Source organism: Sceloporus occidentalis, unplaced genomic scaffold (genome assembly GCF_023333645.1).
Source record: "Sceloporus occidentalis isolate IW3139 unplaced genomic scaffold, rSceOcc1.0.p SCAF_67, whole genome shotgun sequence".
In the NCBI taxonomy this organism is placed as follows: domain Eukaryota; kingdom Metazoa; phylum Chordata; class Lepidosauria; order Squamata; family Phrynosomatidae; genus Sceloporus; species Sceloporus occidentalis.
The window spans coordinates 1,332,274-1,352,370 of record NW_028317047.1 but is presented as its reverse complement, the minus strand read 5'-3'; the positions used below and the strand labels follow the sequence as shown (position 1 = coordinate 1,352,370).

Below are 20,097 nucleotides of genomic sequence, written 5' to 3'. Positions count from 1 at the left end.
GTTCCAAGGTGCGCATGCTTACTAGTGCTGGAAGTTATTCCGGGGACAACAGGAGGATACATGTGGGTGATCTCTGGGAGTTACTACAGCTCTCTTGGTGAACCCGTTACAGTATGTTTATATCATATATATATATATAACATAAACACCATTGAACGCAAACAGGCAGCTGCTTTATTAGTGTCTGTCCATTGAAAAACTTGCTCTACCAAGACAAATTAAAGACTTTTTTGATGGCACTGGTTACATTCTCATTTCCAGTATGTGATTATGTATATTATTAAAAAGCTCATCAGTTTACTGCCAAAGAGCACCGAGTGGCAGAGATCAGGAGACCTCTGACAAAAGGAAAATAAGAGCTTTTATTTGACTCTATCCAGGTCATCCTGATAGGAATTAAGGTAAGAGTTCATGAAATGGGAAAAAAGTTAAAACCTAATATATGAATGTCTTTCATTGGGTCCACGTCATAACAAGGATGTCTTCTTTAGAGATTGCAGCAAATCCATAAAAAAGGTTAAGACCGTATATATCGCTTGGCAGGGTAACAGGGTGGGACCCATATAAGCACCCACATATGGATTCCAAATGCAGTACTAAAGCAAATTTGCATTAACATATCTAAACAGGTCAACCTAGGTCTGAATACGCTTTGAGTATCAGAAAATTCACGTCAATCTTTTCTTAATTCTGACAAGGTAAAGGACAGGGTCCATTATAGGTAATTATATCGCTTATAAATCATTTTAAAGTGAATAAACTGGGCAAAGAAAGAGCTGAGATGTTTGGTACTATGACTGGCCTTTGTTCACATATTCTGTGACATTATGTGTGAGCATGATTTTGCATGTTGAAATGAAAGCTTTACGTCATGATTTGTGAATAAATAATATATGGATACGATAAGGTAGATTATCAAATCACTTCCCACCAATACATTTGTTGTATATTGGCTAGCACAAACCACATATAGAAAAACCTAGCCATTTTAATGATACGTGCACTTTAAGAATTCAGCTTCTGTTTTAGGATATCTCGGCTTAAAATCTAGTCTAACAATAAGCACTGTGCACCAGTAAGAAATATGATACTCGATTCAATGAGCCACCAAAACCGTAATTGGTGTTAATGGTTAAAGATGGATGGTTTGTTGTACAACTGAAACTGTGACCACTTTAGAACGCAATAGGAAACAACTTTGCTTAAGTGACTCAGTGTGGCAAGAAGAGTATGATGTCTTTTTTAATGAAAAGTCTGGAATTAAGCAGCTCGTTGAATAAAGCATATCATATGGATTACCTTAAAACCCAGCCATGGACTGCAGTGTGTTCTTTGCATTTCAGGATTACTTACAAGAGGTATGGACTTAATTCCATTGATCACCCACCTAATGAAGATTTAACCAGTAACTGAACTTTGCTAAAAAAATTCAAAAGCTACATTTGTCTGTAAGAGAGTCTTTAGCCATAGTATGTTAAACAAGGACACTTAGCCAAATATGTAAGGTTATTGTTTATTCACAATCTGTAAACACATTAGCCCAACGAAGAACATTTAAACATTTCCTAAACCTAAACATTTAAAGCGTTTTTTTCTGTCCTGGAGTTATCTCTGTTCTCTTCAACCACCCCTGTAATCCTTGCCTGGATCTATCCACAACAGTTATCTACTTAACAAGATAGAGATAAGATAATGGGAGAAATCATGCAGATCCTGAGAAAAAATGGTTAAGATAATTTTCCCAGTCGTATGCACATTCATAAGGTTATACATATACACCTGGACTGGGAAATGTCAGGTGGGCACTGGCCTACAGCGCCACACACTCGGCCACTGGCTGGATATTCCCGGGTGCACGCTACATATATATATATATATTTTTTTTTGTTGTTGTTGTTACAGAGTGTATATTAAGGTGATAGAGGGCAGGTATTTATTACTCAAGATCCTTCATAGACTCTACTTCCTCAACTGCACCTAATTAGCTGCTTGATTGAGTACACAGCAATATGAATTTGGACTTGCTGGGAGAAGGAGCAAGCTCACAGAGCTAAGATTTTGCTGTCCTGTGAAGTCAGTACCCTAGAGGACTTTGCTTTGGGACAATCAGGGCTATCCTACCTGTTTGCTGTATCAGAAGTTGGTGGACACTGCAGGTAAAGTACTTGTGGATGGTCTATGAGTATTGAGGCTTACTACTGCCGCCTGTGAGTTTATGTCAGGCAGTACTGCATTGTACTTGTTACATACAAGGAAGCTGCCTTTACAAATTAGGATGGAAGACCTGGTGAAATAGAGACCTATTAGGACCAATGAACGGAGGTAGATGACATTGTAGCGTACCAGACAACATTTAAGAGGATTGCTGTTAAGATTGACCTCCAGAGGAGTGAGCAGGACTGTTGACTCCATCTCTTAGCGGAGAATCCCAGAAAGTGTATAATGACTTACCACATAGCTAAGTTCAACCCTATAATAAGCTGAAGTAAGCGCTACTCAAGTGCCTGATAATCAAGCCCAAAATTATAATGCACAGGTATAAGATTGTATGAGACAGGGGCGTACCTAGAGTATTTGGCACCTGGGGCGGATCCTGTATGTGGCACCCCCCCCCCCCACTTTAAAACTGCATAGCTTCTACCATTATATACCGGCGCAGACACTGAAGGTGGTACAGCATAACACTTACTGTTATCATTATATACTTAGGCAGACATTGACGGTGGTACAGCATAACACCTATCACTATATACTGAGGCAGACATTGACGGTTGTACAGCATAACACCTACCACTATATACTGAGGCAGACAATGACGGTGGTACAACATAACGCCTATCACTATATACTGAGGCACACATTGACGGTGGTACAGCGTAATCCCTATCACTATACATTGAGCCAGACATTGACAATAGTGCAGCATAACTCCTATCACTATATACTAAGCCAAACATTGATGTGGTGTAGGCCTACCACTTCATTAGTAGTAGGGATGCACCGAAACAAATTCTGGACTGAAACCGAAAATGCAGCATTTACCTGGCCGAAACCGAATATGACCCCCCCCACACCATAAAAAAAAAATCTAACACTTTTATTTAAAGTAAGTAACATACCAAAATAGGACAAAACAATTAAATAACAATATTAATATATATATATATATATATATATGATTGTTAACAGCAATCACATTCCTGTCATGCCCAGGCATTCGCAGATTCCAGGATGTACTTGCAGACTTGGCATGATAGCAGTATGATTACCCTATCTACCCCTTCTCACTCCCTTTTGTCCTACCTACCCCGTCTCACTCCCTTCTACCTATCTACCCCCTATCCCCCCGCCTCACTCCCTTCTCCCTATCTACCCCCTCCTAACGATCTACCCTCTCCCCCTTTGAAGTTCACTTACCTTTCAGGAGTCCTGCGGTGGGGGTGCAAGGCCTCTGTCTCCCAGCTCTGCCACTGTATAGAACAGTATAGAGTGATGGGAGTTATGATGTACTAGAGCATAATTATATAATGAAAAATACATTGGAAATGGTACAGCATAACACCCATTACTCTCACACACTTACCAATCCGCACACACACCAATCCACACACACACCAATCCACACACACACCAATCCACACACACACACCAATCCACACATACACCAATCCACACATATACCAATCCACACATACTAATCCACACACATACCAATCCACACACATACCAATCCACACACATACCAATCCACACACATACCAATCCACACACACACCAATCCACACACACACCAATCCACACATATACCAATCCACACATATACTAATCCACACATACACTAATCCACACATACCAATCCACATATATACCAATCCACACACACACCAATCCACACACACACCAATCCACACACATACCAATCCACACACATACCAATCCACACATACACCAATCCACACACATACCAATCCACTCTCACTCACTGAATGCTTTCCTACCTTTCCTCTTTTCTCCTTACAGCTTCTTTTCCTCCTCTTCTTCAGTTCTTCTGTCTTCTTCCGGTTCAGTGGGCGCGGCTAAAGTGTTGTGCGCCGGGATCTGACAACAAATCCCGGTGCACAGCAGCTGTTGCCGCGCAGATCGCAAGGGTTGATATCAAGGGTTGAACCCGGCTTAAAATCACTCAAGGGAGCCGGAGGTTTGTTAAAGACCTCCGATACCGCTCCCTTGCGAGCCTGCTCCTCCAGCGGCGGACATTACTGTCCGTCTCTGGAGGGGTGCCGGGTGCCGGCAAATTGGCACCCCCTTGATGAGCGGCACCCGGTGTGGACCGCCCCCCGCTAGGTACACTACTGGTATGAGAGCTAGATCCTTCTAAGCAAATGGGAAAATGGTCATCCAGGATTACAGCATGGTCCACAGCTACACTTATTCTCTTGCCTTTTTTCTCTGTCTTTTTTCTATGTCCACTTCTGCCTGTGTCTTCTTTCTACCCCTCCTGGTGAACTTCTGGAAAAATGCAGTAACAGAGGACGGGTGTTACCAGAGGTTCCGTCCTTTTTTGGAAGTTCACCAGGAAGCTTTACTAATGTTTTTGATAAACAGCAGTCCTAGTCTTCATAGTGAAAGGCAAAAGTTGTTTTTGTTGATATATACAAAACTAAAGCAAAATAATGCCCAAAAAAAGAGGGACTTGGAGTAATGGGGGAAAGGGTATGGCTGGATGCTCTGCCATTTTGCAAAGACCTCTCTTTCTCTGCAAATCTATCTGCATTATTCTGGCCTCCTAATGCACTTCCACAAAACAACAGAGTCATGGAGACAGCCTCTACGGGGGGGGGGGGGGCTGAGCCCAGAGGTCCCCGCCCATTTGTGGAGGTTAACTGGGAGATCAGTTTCACAGAGAAGCGGATGAAGAAAGAAGACAGGGGGAGAAGTGGAAGAAGACCAAAGAAAGACGACAAAAGAACAAAGAGTCAAGATAAGAACCAGAACTGCGGGAAAGAAGACAGGGACACAGAAGTGGTCGGCGACATTGAGAGACAACGTGAGAGAGTGTGAGGCAGTGAGCATGGGAGAGTGTAAGAGAGAGTGAGCGTGAGTAAGAGTGAGTGAGGGTGTAAGAAACAACAAAATTCAAATGAAATTTCAGAGGTCTTTGCTTAATATTTGTTAGTTTCATTGGGGCTCCTTCCTCTTTTTTTGGACATTCTTACAAATTCACAAAATTTGCAAATTTCATTAAAATTTAAATCTGTACGAATTTGAATGAACAAGTCTACTGTTTATAGTGCTTTTTGTTTTATGTACCATGTAAAATCAATGAGAATAAAGAAAGACTCTGCAAGCATTCCTAGAGTCTAGGAGTGGTGTTACTTCAATAACAAAATGTTACACAAACAAGTCATTGAAATTTCATGTATTCATGGCAATGTTCACTGACACCCCACAGCTGTTGAAATTGAAACAGGTGTGGGAATTAGCAGTCATAGAGCATATGTGGTACCTATATTATGATGCTAGTGCTAGTGCTAGTGCTATGGCGAGATTTTCCCCACTTCCACCAATTATGGGAAAATCACTCAGAGCCAAAGTGTAAGTCTCTAGAAGAATTGGGAGATACAGAGAAGATAGAAGATGTTCTCCCTATACAAGTGTCGAATGGGATCAGGTAACAAGAAGGTACACAGTGAGAAATTAGCCCCTTAGCAAATGAAACCTAAAGATCATATAAAGGGGCTTACATTATTATTTTTTTTGTTAATTACCTTTGGACAAGGTTTGGACAATAAAAGTAAAAAGGGATGTTGCTTTCATATTTGTATATCTAGTTATATTTAGTTGCAACAATGCTTTTAAAATGACACAGGCTTTTCTACAATTAGGGAACAATCTAAAAACTAAAGTTTACATCTAGTACACAAAACTATTTTTTTTAAAAAACAGTAAACAAGCTTGAACGCAACAGAGCATAATTCGGTTAAAGGCTAAAAGGAAACCCAGAATAAAAGAATGTTAAAAGATTTGTACCAATATCCAGTGTTAAAGCAAATAGTTACATTGGCTTTATATGAAATCTATGAGTGATATGTGATTGAAGAGAAAAAAAATCATAAATGTGACTTTTTTATTCCCTTGAAATGAAAAAAAAAATTCTATATGGGCACAAAAGTAACGTTGAACTTGTCAATCTCTGTTTTTCATGCATACAAATGGGATAAAGAGAACTGCACAATCCCAAATTTCATTGGATTCTGACTAATAAAGCCTTGTCACATGTCAGTTCAGTTACCCACAATTTTATATCCTTATTAAAAGCCACGCAGAACGCAGAGAGAACACTAAGTTTACTTCACACAGTACTGTCAAAATGATCCGGAATAATCCAGATCCAATCACTTTATCATCAGGGCCTTGGCAGAAAAAAAGTCATTTGTCTAGAGTTAGAGCTTTTTGTGCGCATATATATACACACACACACACATATATATATATACATATATATATATATATATATATATATATATATATACACACTGTAGGCCCTGTAGAAGGATGTAAACATAATAATATTTACTTTGGATGAACAGTAAAATCAGCAACTCAGAAGATTAAACATTTCCAATACAATATACAAGGTGTTCTAACGTTTATTAGATATAGTTCTTGCCATGTGCACTGACAAGACAGGACATTGGGTCAGAAGCCATTCCATGTAGCAGGACTGTTATTGACATCGGCACTGTCCTAAAACACAATTGTCATAGATGTGTTCTGCAGCTTCAGGTTTCATGCTTGGATCTACAGAGTTTAGCATCTCATCCTGTTGTGTCCCTGACATAGAGCAACTTGTAACCTAAGCCGTCCAGGGAACTCTGAACTATACAGTGTCAGAGTAATTACAACTAACAAAAATTATCTTTAGTACATAATAGGAAACAACTGAGAAGATTTAAATAATCCAAAAAGGGCATCATTATCTTGGGACAAAGTGTCTATATGAGGACAGAACAGTTGTCCCTTACATCTGATTATTATTGTTTGTAATGATAGATTAGAGCAAATAATCACTAAAACAGAGATTTCAACTTTTGGTACATGTTTAGTTCATGAATACATCAAAATAAGTTTAATGAGATGTGCTAGTTCACACATTAAAATAAAAATATATGTTATTTAAGCATTAAATCCTTGGTGTAGTGTTCTGTGCAGTTTTCATGACTACATTTACACTCCCACTGCATTGGAAAGGTCAATTAATTCTAACACTTTTATTATGCTTCTTTGAAAGTCAAAATATAACCTCCACAAAGTAAAAAAATCTTATTACCCCTGCGTTTATAAAGAATTGAATATTTGAAAAATTCATTTTTTTTGTGTGAGGCATAGATTAACTCACCTAAAGCCACACTTGGGGGAACAGACAAAAAAAATCATAGTTCTATAAAAATGCCCTTAATGTTTTTTTTTTTTCAAAATTGTGAAAATGTTTGTGTGCCAGTTAGGTTGTTTAGTATTCTAAGTGTGTTAGATGCCCGAAGTAATTCCGTTTTGTGGGTTTACTGAGGTGTGTAAAAGCCTTGGTGCTTGACATCTTTTAATAATCTGCAACTGTTCTATAGGTGTTAACAAGGGTGAAGTTTGAAGACTGAAGAGATGCAACCAAAGCAGCAAAGAGCCTGTGGCAATTTTAGCGCATGTGCACTTTACCAAAACGATTTGTCATTGACCTAGTGTTTTCTTAACCTTGAAAGAACATTGGCATTTCAAGAAAAATCGAGAAGCTATTCCTACTCACCTTTAAAAAAACAAACCTTGTGGCTGAAAATATTTTACTGTATGTGTGTGTAAGTATGTTAGTGTCTAGCTACTGTACTGTGTGTATAAGTATATTACTGTGTGTGTAGGAGGAGCTTGGGGGTCTCAAACGTACATCTCACAGGGGTGTGTGTGTGGACTGCCAATCTTATTTGCTATTCAAGAGTGAAGATTAAGAATTTAAATGAGACATACATTGTCGATAATACGTCAAGTAAACATCATTTTCAAAACACAAAGAATACTTAAAAAAAAAAAAGCTTACATTTTAATTCCAGTTTGATAAAGTCTGTGATTCCTCTGTTTTCAAGGAAGACTCCATCTGGGGCAGATGTCTTGAAGTAGAATGAAATATCTGCACTGGTTTCTCCTTGGAATGTAGAGAAGTGAAGATAGGAGGATGGAGTAGTGAAGGAGGCTGCATTCCAATAATGTCCTATAAAGCAGGATAAGTAATGTACATCAGTGAAATTCTCGTTAGATAGACATATATTGCCCGATTGTTCAATAAATTAAATGTTTTCATGCAGGAACACTGATGGTATCCAATGGGGCACACAGTTATCCATATGCATCCTTTCATTCCTATGTATTTAACTATTCCCATCAGTCTTCCTACATGAAGACATTTAATTATTTTGCTATTTCCAAAAATATTTGCTATTCACTTCTTAACAATCTACTACCTTATTTCACCTAAAGCTTTATCTGGCTCATTTAGTTCAGACGTGAAATAACAATTGAATCTAGAATATTGGATAGATTTTTTTATGATTTCTTACAATAACTCTTGTTCCAATGTCTGAAACATAATCTACACTTAGAACCTTGGACTTTCTTTAGCATCTCGCTTGTGTACACAGAACAGTTTATTTAATTGCAAGCCAACTGTGTTGTTGTCGCTCTAAAATGCAAGAGTGAAAAGGATAAAAGTTGAGCTCATTTTTATGCCATTTGTATTTTATGTTGACCTAGCTAGAAAGAAAATATCAATTTGATATAGAAGCTTTAAATCACCGAAACTTTATCGTAAAGTCAAGCAGAGATGGATGGCAATACTTGTTTTCATCTCCTGTTTTATGAAAGTTTAAAATCTGTTTTTAAAAGCTCTTCTTTCACTCTCTGAAAACAACTTATAGCGTCTACTAATATCTTACCCAAGGTTATAGTGCGACACAAATAGCCCATAATACACCACAAATATCCAAAGAATGTAACGGATTATCTACTTTCATCTTGGTAAACAATAAAACATTGTCCATTTGTTAGAATTTTATGACATGGTGATGTGACTCATGACAAGGAGAGCACACATTTTAAATTTTCTTTACTTTTCTTTTATGACGCAACTTAACCATTATACAATGCTTTGCAAAAGGTAGTGCACTCGGTGTTCTACCAAAACAGAATGCAGACAAGAAACTTGTAACTGTACAGTACCATTTCTTGGAGCCATATCAAAAGAGAGGTCAAAAGGAAAAAAATATTTTTCCTACAGCGTAAAATATATTGCAGTACACAGTGATGTAAGAAAGTATTGACAAAAACCTGGTTTTATCTCATTTTCCTCCAATAAACATACCGTATTTGCTTGATTATAAGATGACCCCCCAAAATTTTAATATTCATTTTTAAAAAAGAAAATCCATACAAGAATCCCCATAGGCTTTCATTTTTCATGACTATTCGCAAAGAAAAATATATACGAAAATAATCACTATACGTGCCTCCGGGGGAAATAAATAATCGGTGTACTAATTTTTCAATAAATGGAGGATTATTGTGACAGTTTAGGGTCCATTGTGCAGGATATACATACAATGTGCACTTTGCATAAGCAAAATAAATCATGTAATTATTTTATACCATCATTTTGTTGCACTGTTTAATTCGAGTGTTTGTGGATCTGAATATGCTCACACTCACTATATTCTATGATAAGCTTAACCTTCACAACTGACTGTGTATCTCATCCTCCCTATACCTGCATTTTTATAGTTATTGGAGGCTTGTGTGAAACCCATGCTTCTTTCAGGCAAAAAAAGAACATTCAGCTGACCCAAGTTACTTTCATTAAGCAGTTTTAATTCTGGCTATTTAGCATCATTTTTGGCAAGTAAAGAACCTCTGAGATCTGTTTATTTTCCTTACACAGCACGCCGCGGTTATAAATTATTGGCATGAAAAAAAAAAAAACGTCTTTCAATGCCTTAACTTTTGGCGTTGATGTTTGGCTTTTAAAAGAATGTTAGTTTAAGGATTAGGAGAGCTGCTGACCACCTACTGCTTTGAAAGACACAATAAGCCTTGAGAAGTGCTGTGTTCACTAAACAGATATAGGCTTAGTCCCAAATGGATGTTTAACCTAGAGGTTCACTGTTAAAGTGACAGATATCCTGGGAACAGTATTTTCTACTTAACTACATGTACTGATCGCAATAAAACACTTCTAAAAAATAATAACAATCATCATAGCAGTTGGTGAATAGATTCATAGCTACTTACAAGTCTCATAGGATGTTATTAGAAGAATAAGACTGGAGGGTGTTTGAATTAAATTTAAACGGGGGGCACAGTAGGTGGGAATCATCAAAAGGTACTGTCTACTTCCCCAAACAAAAACGCTAAGAACATCTGCTAACTGACTGGTAAATAATTAAATAGTACTTATGCATTATTTCAGCAAACACAGAATATTTGGATAGAGTTTTTCGTTTAAATTCATTATCCTTACATTATGAGAATATTTGATTTTCATATTGATCCAGTTAGAAAAAAGCAAGCACCCTTATGCAAAGATGTGTCCTTATAAAAGTGCTAGACTGCTTTTGCAGCTGACCTTTTTAACTAAATGGAGCATTTGAAAGATTATTATTTTGTATTATTAAATGCCCAAACCTTCCACAAAAATAATGGCTTAATCATGCAAAATTAATTTTGCCAGGAAAAATGTATTCTAAAAAGGGAGGCACTGATAGGCTTTTATCATAGAAATTCAAATTTTTATTTTACATGTTGTGTCCATGGGATTAAACATCAGAGGAAAAATGAATTGGCAGACACGGACTTGAAATAATTAATCAGTGGCAAAAAGTACTCCCACTGAAATCAATGTGAGCACTTTCCACACATGTACATGAGGACTTGTTAGACCATCCACAACACTGACAAAGCCGAATTACATATACGCTTCCATGCACACACACACTTACAGATACATACCCATGCTCACACACATCTACACATCCATGCTCACACACACTAATACATCCATGCTCACACACACTAATACATCCATGCTCACATACAAACACTTACACATCCATGCTCACATACACATTCATGCTCACATACTTATAGATATACATCCATGCTCACACGCATATACACGTTCATTCTCACACACACTTATACATACGTGTTCATGCTGACACACACATACATACATACACATAGCCTCTCCCTCTTTTCCTCACTCATCCCTCACTCATCGCTAGCTGTCCCACTGTTTAACTGTGGGGTCAAGTAACCTTGCATTGCGTGACCAATCTATGTTCCTGTCTCCCTAGTCTGCTACAAAATTGTTCACAAAGGGCTGGCACCTCCCAGGTTTTATATGCATTAAAATGTATGTGATGGCTGGCATGTCCCATTAAAAAAGAACAGCACTTTCTATCATCTGACACCAAAAGTAGTCAAATGTATCTAGAGTTAGGATTCTAAGCTAACAAATGGGACACCACCTTTACCTTATCTTTCTGTGTCCATCTGTCAGACACTATGTATATAATTGTTTAAAATATATGAACAATAATAACTATAATTAATGATAATAATTTATATATTCCATAAATATGGTTGACAATAAAACAGTTTTTGTTCTAAAGTCCCCCGTACAGTAAGCAAGAGAAAGGTTGTCACTCAACAGTAACTTTTTCATAAATTGTCATATGAATGTCACAGCAAATGACTACGTTAACAATGGTCTATAAAATATACCCCGTACACCTAGTTTGTGGCTTGTAAAATATCAGCTATTAAAACGAATCCCTGAAAGGTCAAGGCAGTATCGAAAATCTCAGCATGCAAATTCTTAAATGTTAAATTGAATAAATAATGATGACCTACTCCTTTATCATAGAGATCCTAAAACTTCATATGTCACAACAATATTTCCCAGTATTCTAAGGCACCTTTACAAGCAACATAAAAATTCTGCAACCAAGAGGGTGTTTCAGAATGAATTTAGGAAAGGTAATCATATTGTGGTTTTATAACATGCATTTAAAAAAAACAAAAAAAACCCCCCCAAACATTTGCTCATAAAAGACACACTTTTTTTTAAAATGCAACAGATGCTTTAGAACAGAGCTGGCCTAAGACATTGTGCTGCCACCAAAGCCACGCCCACTGAAAAATCACACCCACAATAATGCACACCACAAGACACTAACACAAACGCAAACATAAACTAACACTAACATACTCATCCAGAGACTCACTCTTACAAACCCACTTAGACCAATACAACCAGGCACTCAACACCAACATACACACGCACACACTAACATACCCAAACACACACAGTCAAAAACACTAACATACCCACACACACAAAACCACGCCCACTGAAAAATCACACCCACAATAATGCACACCACAAGACACTAACACAAACGCAAACATAAACTAACACTAACATACTCATCCAGAGACTCACTCTAACAAACCCACTTAGACCAATACAACCAGGCACTCAACACTAACATACACACGCACACACTAACATACCCAAACACACACAGTCAAAAACACTAACATACCCACACACACATAAGCAGACACACACTAATATACCCACAACGTCACACAGTCACGCTAACACATGCTCACCCAGACACATTAACACACATTGACACCAACGCAACTGGACACACACAATCAGACATACACAGACATACATTAACATACCCACCCACAGACATCAACACTAACATACCCAGGCACACAGTAACATACCCAGACACACACAGAAGTAGACAAACACAGACACACGAACAAACACACAAACTAACATACCCAGACACACACTAACATACTGTCACACTAACATACCTAGACACACACACTAACATACCAAACCACACAGACAAACACAGACACACAGTCTCCACACTAACATACTCAGACACACACACACAGTCACCCCACTAGCATACACAGACACACAGCAACTGCACTAACATACCCAGACACACAATTACACACAACTCACTTAACATTGTGAGGCCTCAGCCTGTCCTTAACACATACTTAGTTAGGGTCCAAGTACTACAACTAGTAATTACTAAAAATCAGGACAGCACGATACCATTTAGCAGGCCAGTAAAAAAAACCTTGGGATATCTGTAATTTCATTGTTTCCTCTAGTGATAGAAACACATTAAATGAAATTGTTGAAACCTTTAAGGGGCTTTTTCAGTTTGTATGACAACAGCATATAAGTGCCTACCTTTGTGTCACATAAGTGACATGTTTTCCCTAAAAGTAATAAATGACACAAAAATGACCTCATTAAAGTATTATATTAAGAAAGGGTTAGGCCATTCTAAGTTATTGTGAAATGTCATATTATACTTATTATATTTAGTTTTAGTGTTAAATTAAATACTTTTAAGATATTAGCAATATCGGTACAATGTTTGATTCTGAAGCTAAATTGTGAATTTCTTAAATTGTATACATAAATAATTCAGGTAAATAATTAAATATGCATGCCAGGCCATACAAGACCATATACTGCAGAAAATAATTTTAAGGTCCTTGCCCTCATACCATCTTCGCCTTTTTTTTTGTAACAGGAGGTAGTAATCAGACTTAGTAGAAATAATGAAGATTATTTGTAAAGAATGAGTGTTGTGCAGTTTCAATAGTGGTCTTATTGCTATGGCAACCAGGAGAATCAGCCATATATTAATAATGAAAGGAATCTTATGGGTATCACAGTCAATTAGAAACTGAAAAAATAGTAAATAAACATCACATTAGATTTGGTTGAATAAATGTAGCAGTTCTACAAATAAGTACTTTATAGGACTAAATAGTTCAGTATAATGTCTGTCAATTCTTGTTTGGCCGTACCCTTTGAATGTTCGTGCTGTAAGAGCGCTGAGTAAATTGTTTGCACTATAGAAATAAAAGGTAATAATAATAATTTATCTCTAAAAAACCCTAAAGAGTAAGTGGTTTACTGGGTAATATCTGCACATTGATATGGAGATGTCTGTTTTTAATATTTCTAATCAGCCAGCAGATGGCAGTATATACATACAATGTAGATCTCTACAGTGACAATGCTTGGGTACAGTGTTTAATAACAAATAGTCAGTGCTTAATTTTGATTTAGCCGCAAACCTGAGATAAAACAAGAATTCCAAGACAAACAATGCAAATAGAGGTAAAAAGTGTCCGGATTAATAATTTCATAAAAACATAACCAGAAGGCTAGGGTTTCATAATATTGTCAATAGAATTATCAGCGTTGCTATACTGGGGTACAACAAACACAGGAGACATGATGCTTTATCAGGGTGCTATAAATATTCACATCTAAATTCCAAACATGGATATTGAAAAAGCCGAAATATATATTTCCTGCTAATGAGAACCCATATGTTTTTTGTGTTAATGATGCCGTTCCACTTATACAAATCATTAACCGAGCTCTTTAATATGTTAAGCAAAAAAACCTTAACAGATTGTGTGACTTTATTATTTCTTTTGACATTTAATCACATTAAAATAACACAGAAACATTTAAGTAGCTTACTATTGCCTGATCACATGACAATTCAGCGTTCTCTGATAAAGTTTGAATATGCCAACATTTTACATGGTTAGCAATAGCATATTTATTGGAACGTTTGGGGCATTCAACAGTGCTAGGACTTATGTTTCTTATGTAATATTATATTTTAGTGTGTATAGAGTAGCATCATTTAGACCTCTGGCATCTGAGCCCTAAAATTAAATTGCCCTCTATAGCCAAACTGTGCTGTCTATCGTTGGACAAGCCAAAGTTAGTTTGTGTCCTACTCCTCGTTCATCCTCACTTGTGAAATGAGGAGCTGAGCTCTTTTTTTCTTGATTTGGATCCTCGCAAGCATCCATATTGACTTTCCTAATGTCGTTGGTGAGTGTTCCTTAAGTCTTCGGTCATGGTTGGCCCATGCTTAGTTGGTTCTAAATATTGCCTTTCTACCAGGTCAACTTTCAAGTCCTGTGTCATCTGTTAATTTAAGATAACTTTAAATTTTCCATCTTGCTTGAATTTACTCAAACCTCACTGTTAACTGATTGATCTCCATGACTTTACCTCTTAAACGAATTTCAAAATTGAAGTTTGTTTATGATAAACAGGGTTAACAGTAAGTATTCTGTATATATACATATATTTAGGGGCCCTAAGCAAAAATTAAAAGAAATGGACATATAATTAGGAATACAACACATACTAAAGGAATGCTGTGAAAATTTTTTATCCTCCGCTCTATGGTAGGGAACACACATTATCAATGGGGGCATAAGCACTTAGTGCGTTTTTAACAGGTTTATTTACTGAACAGAACATATAAGAAATAGTTAAGATCTTAACTTTGATATTTGGGTGTGCACAGGAGTATATTTCAAGAGCAATAGTGTCCAACATGCTTAAGTTGTTATAGGAATGTAATCAATAACTACACTCCACATGAACATTGTAGATGAATAGTGGATGTTATCATGATGTAAATATTCCGTTGACACTTTCAATGGCAAATTGGACCAGGCAGAAGCCACCACTGATGGTCGTGGAGAACCACAAACATTATAATGCTCAGCCAGCTGTCAATTTACTATTATCCAAATAAAACAATCACTATATGATATTTCTAGTAATCAGACAGGTGTGGTAGTTGTTTAATCCTTGCTACAGGTTGCCACAAATGCAAGTGCTATGACAGCAGAGAATACATTGTCCGGAATAACCAGCTGTCAACAATACTTATAACTGAGATTTTCATTACCTGCCTATCGAAGAGAACAGCTTTTGCCGAATCAATAAGGAGGATTTTATGTTGTAAAAGGGAGCTGCTTCAGTGCTGAACAAAATAAACAATCTTAAACGGCTGTGTACCGTTGCTAGTCATAGTAACTCAATAGCAAGGGGCTGACATGCACTTTAAAGTGAAATAATGTGTGGAAACTGAATAATAAAGCATATTAGTTCAGGTCATATTCTGTTGGAGACTGTAAAGGTGTGGATAAAGGTATTGCAATTCCTACAATGCAAACTGACTTGCTGCATTAGGAAATAGAGTATAACCGTGTTTGTTGGAGATACCTGAAAACTGAAATATAGTATATTGCAAGCTTTTGAGAGTATCCATATTATATTTGAAGACGAACATATATATATATAAATCAAGAATATGCATAAACATAATTACTAGCCTCTATACATAGCTGTCTTCCGAATACAATACTGCCACTTTGAATGTGAGGAATTCATTTATGAAGCAAGAACATGTCAGATACTGGGACATCTTCTTATGTAGTGATTGTCCATTTGTTTGGAAAATTTTAAATGCTTTTTGCCATTTTTGCACATTTATATATAAATATATACATAATATGGATATGTAAATAAATGTATCCAAAGTTAAAAATAAGTGTCTCTCCAGTAACTTACCAAAAGTAATATTGCGTTCACTGTACAAAGCTATGCCTCTAGGTTAAAAAATGATTCTATGCCCTTAAACTAGTATGAAGTCTATTAGCATACATGTTAAAAATGGCACTTGCTGTGATATGATACATAACGCACTATTGTTGCATTGATGGTTACCTATCATGCTTGCCTTCATTGATAGCATGAAATTTAAAAGGTATGAACACAGGGGATGGAGTAAGGAGCCACGATCCTCAGACGCTTCTCCTTTAAGCAAGGAAAGGATATCTTAACTGGGACATGGGGCGAGGAGAGAGGAACCCAGATCATCAGATGATTAAGGGAAAAGAGGGCAAAGGTACATAAAATACAGACACACAAAGATACAGGAACTAGCCTAGGACTATATGATAACAATTGGAGATTGGGTCACATCTTATGGCCATAGTATGCTTAGCCCACCACTATGCCAAAGTACTCCAATATTCCGTGGTGCCTAGCGCTAAACCCTGCCTACTGAATTACTAATAAGCTGAAACTAAACATTGAACACAGAACAGAGATAAAACTGCAGACTGAGACAAACATAACAAAATGTTAGAGCACACCTTATAAATGAAACTGAAGCTGAAGCTAAGAGCAGGACTGGAATCAAAGAATCATAAGTACAGGACACAGAATAAGGAAATCCAAGAATGGATACACCAAAGGGGGGGACTATAGCGAGACAGGGGAACTGTAGTGAGACAGACAAAACTTGGCTTGGGGAGACCATTGGCTTCGGTGCCAGGAGTTAAAGGTCTGTAAAAGCGACTATTTGTCACCGGCAGAGGCCTCCGCTGGCATCAACCAATGAAAAGCAGCTGCTCTTCATTGGATGATGTCAGAGGAGCTCCCTGCTGGCTCTTATGGACCTTTAACTGCTGATGCTGAAACATGGCCTAGGGAGACCGTTGCCTTTCGCAATAGGAGTTTAAGGTCTGTAAGAGCGACTCTATTGGTCACCTCTGGCATGAACCAATGAAGGTCAGCTGCCCTGACTGACCTTTAACTCTTGGCGGCATCTTTCGGATTCCTGTTCTTGTTAACCCCTGCTTTGCTACGAAGACTTCAGGTAGAAGGTTTTATAGAAGGAAGGGACCAGGGAGATTAGCTAGGCCATTCTTCATGTTGTACTTCGTGTTCGTTTACCCGCAGTCATGTTAGTTTAATCCGTATTTGGTATGAACAACGAAAACACAACATTTCGTGTTTATTTTCATGTTCTCCCTAATACGAATGCACAAATCTAATATGAACAGCATGACAGTTTAAACAGTTTCTTTATAAATTAAAATTTGTTAATTTAATACATTACCTTTCTTCTAAATGTGTTAATCACTTACATAAACAGCTATCAATAAGTTACCAAGTGACATAAAAAGTCTCAGCAAAGTCTTCTTCCTCAGCCTTGCCTCAAACTTTTCCTCTATGTTCATATTCCTCCATGTGTCTGTGTATATATATCTATCTATATATCTATATATATCTATATATATATATATATATATATATATATATATATATATATATATATATATATATATATATATATATATATATACACACACACACACACACACATATCGGGGTTAATTTGGTATGTGTTCCCTTTAAATTAAAACACACCGTAAGCAAACTTTTTAGGGATAAAGTAGTAACTGGACAAAATGAACCAGCTAAACCTTATTTAAACTTTTATTTCAGAATTAGGATTCTGAAGAGAAACTATGGGGTTAGAGATTAGATTTTAATGATCTATTGTTTTGAGCTATTCTTAATTAGCATGACACTTGTGACATATAGATGTTGGAATGTATTAACTGATGTTCCTGTTTAATGCATTGTTAATTTGACACAAGCGTCCTGAATACTTTATTGCCCATTTACAAGTCCGGCCATGATATTAATGCACCCAGTCAAAAGTGAAGAGTGGACTGGTGTGTCCACATTCCGCAACATTTTGCTGTACAGAATTGTAATACTCCTTTTCACTGGGGAATATTTAAATTAATTCTATACAATACAGTTAAATACTTTTTAGACAAAATTCCTACACTGGGCCTTCCAAAAAGATCTCAGGTAAGCAATATAAATTGATCTTTGTATATATCTTAACAGTATATAAAATCACACATGAATAACATAAAATAACACTGCACTAAGCTAGTATAAGTTAATGCATATTCTATTTTTTAATTGTTAGCCAGGCTTTATCACTATTTCCGCGTGTAAACGCAAAAACCCATGGGCTTGAATCAATGTCCCGTTCTAAAACAAGACTGTTCAAGAAAATGTAGATAACAGACTAAGATTCACTAGACATTCAAATCACAAGATACAAAACCTATAAACGATCACGATCCACTCAGATGCACGTAAATGCTTAGCGGGCATATTGCCTTTAAATCCCATGGAATTTTTTTTTCTCTTTCAATATAAAAAACACACAAAGTATGTATGCATATATATATATATATATATATATATATATATATATATATATATATAAACAAGCCTTCTGGCTTGCCTGGTGTCTGTAGATGAGTGTTTAATAATGCTTCTACTACCCCCTTAACTTTCAGTGGAAGGGTTTACCATCACCTTTACCCACCATAACTTATGTAATTGGTATATATATATAATCAGCATTGGGGAAAAAAATACTCATTTTGTCCCACTAAACAACCTTTATTTACAAATAATAAAAAACAGTGGTTTGTAAGCCTTCACAAAAAATAAGAAACATTATATTAACCTTAGTAATGATCAGACTCCAATAATTAGTGCAAAAATGTACAGTTGTGTCAGAAATGGGTACCTTTTATATAATGCACTCATATATAACTGCCAATAATTGTTCTCTTCAAAGCCAATAGGGTAATCTTCCCCAATTATGGTCCTCCAGCAGATGTGAAAGGTAATAAGAAAGGTATAAGACAGTATAAATGTAATAGAGGTCAATGTGTATCTAATCATGTCAAAGCAAACCAATATACCTTCAGTGAGATCATAGGAAACTTATGCATATATAAAAGTATAAACATATAATAATATATTAATAAGCTGTAAATGTTATATTGTTAGTACACAGCGAATAGTTATATAACTAAGCTTCCTGAAAAGTGGCATAAATTGAACTTCTGTTACAAATGTAACAATTTCAAGTAGCAATCTATAATCTGGTCGTAATCTAGTTTCTTTCCCCTTTATGTATTTTTCCTAAGTGACAGTAAGGCCATAAATATAACGATCTAATAGATAAAGGAAATGGATATAGCCATTCTGGCCCAAGAGAAGACTGAGTTTTTAGTCAGTGCATTTTACTGGGACAACATAGAAAAGTATGCCTCCGTGCTTACTATAAATTAATTTTAAAAGTATGCCTAATGTGCTTGCTATCCCAGACATTGTAGTGTCCATAAGTGAATTTCTGTGTTATACACACAAAAAAGAAGTAAAACATTGTCTAAATCTTTCAATAAGAGCACTCCATAGGACCCCACCTTTGCTAACCCTCTCTTGCTGGT

The 20,097-nt window shown here is 36.7% G+C and overlaps 1 protein-coding gene across 1 annotated transcript in view; it reads right to left on the bottom strand.

Moving 5' to 3' along the window:
* LOC149286607 (contactin-associated protein-like 2) overlaps window positions 1-20,097 on the bottom strand; it is a 494,134-nt gene that overhangs the window by 60,968 nt on the left and 413,069 nt on the right. The window contains exon 16 of the mRNA XM_089493838.1: window positions 8,084-8,254. Coding sequence (XP_089349964.1) covers window positions 8,084-8,254 — 171 coding nt within the window. The remainder of the gene's footprint in view (window positions 1-8,083; window positions 8,255-20,097) is intronic.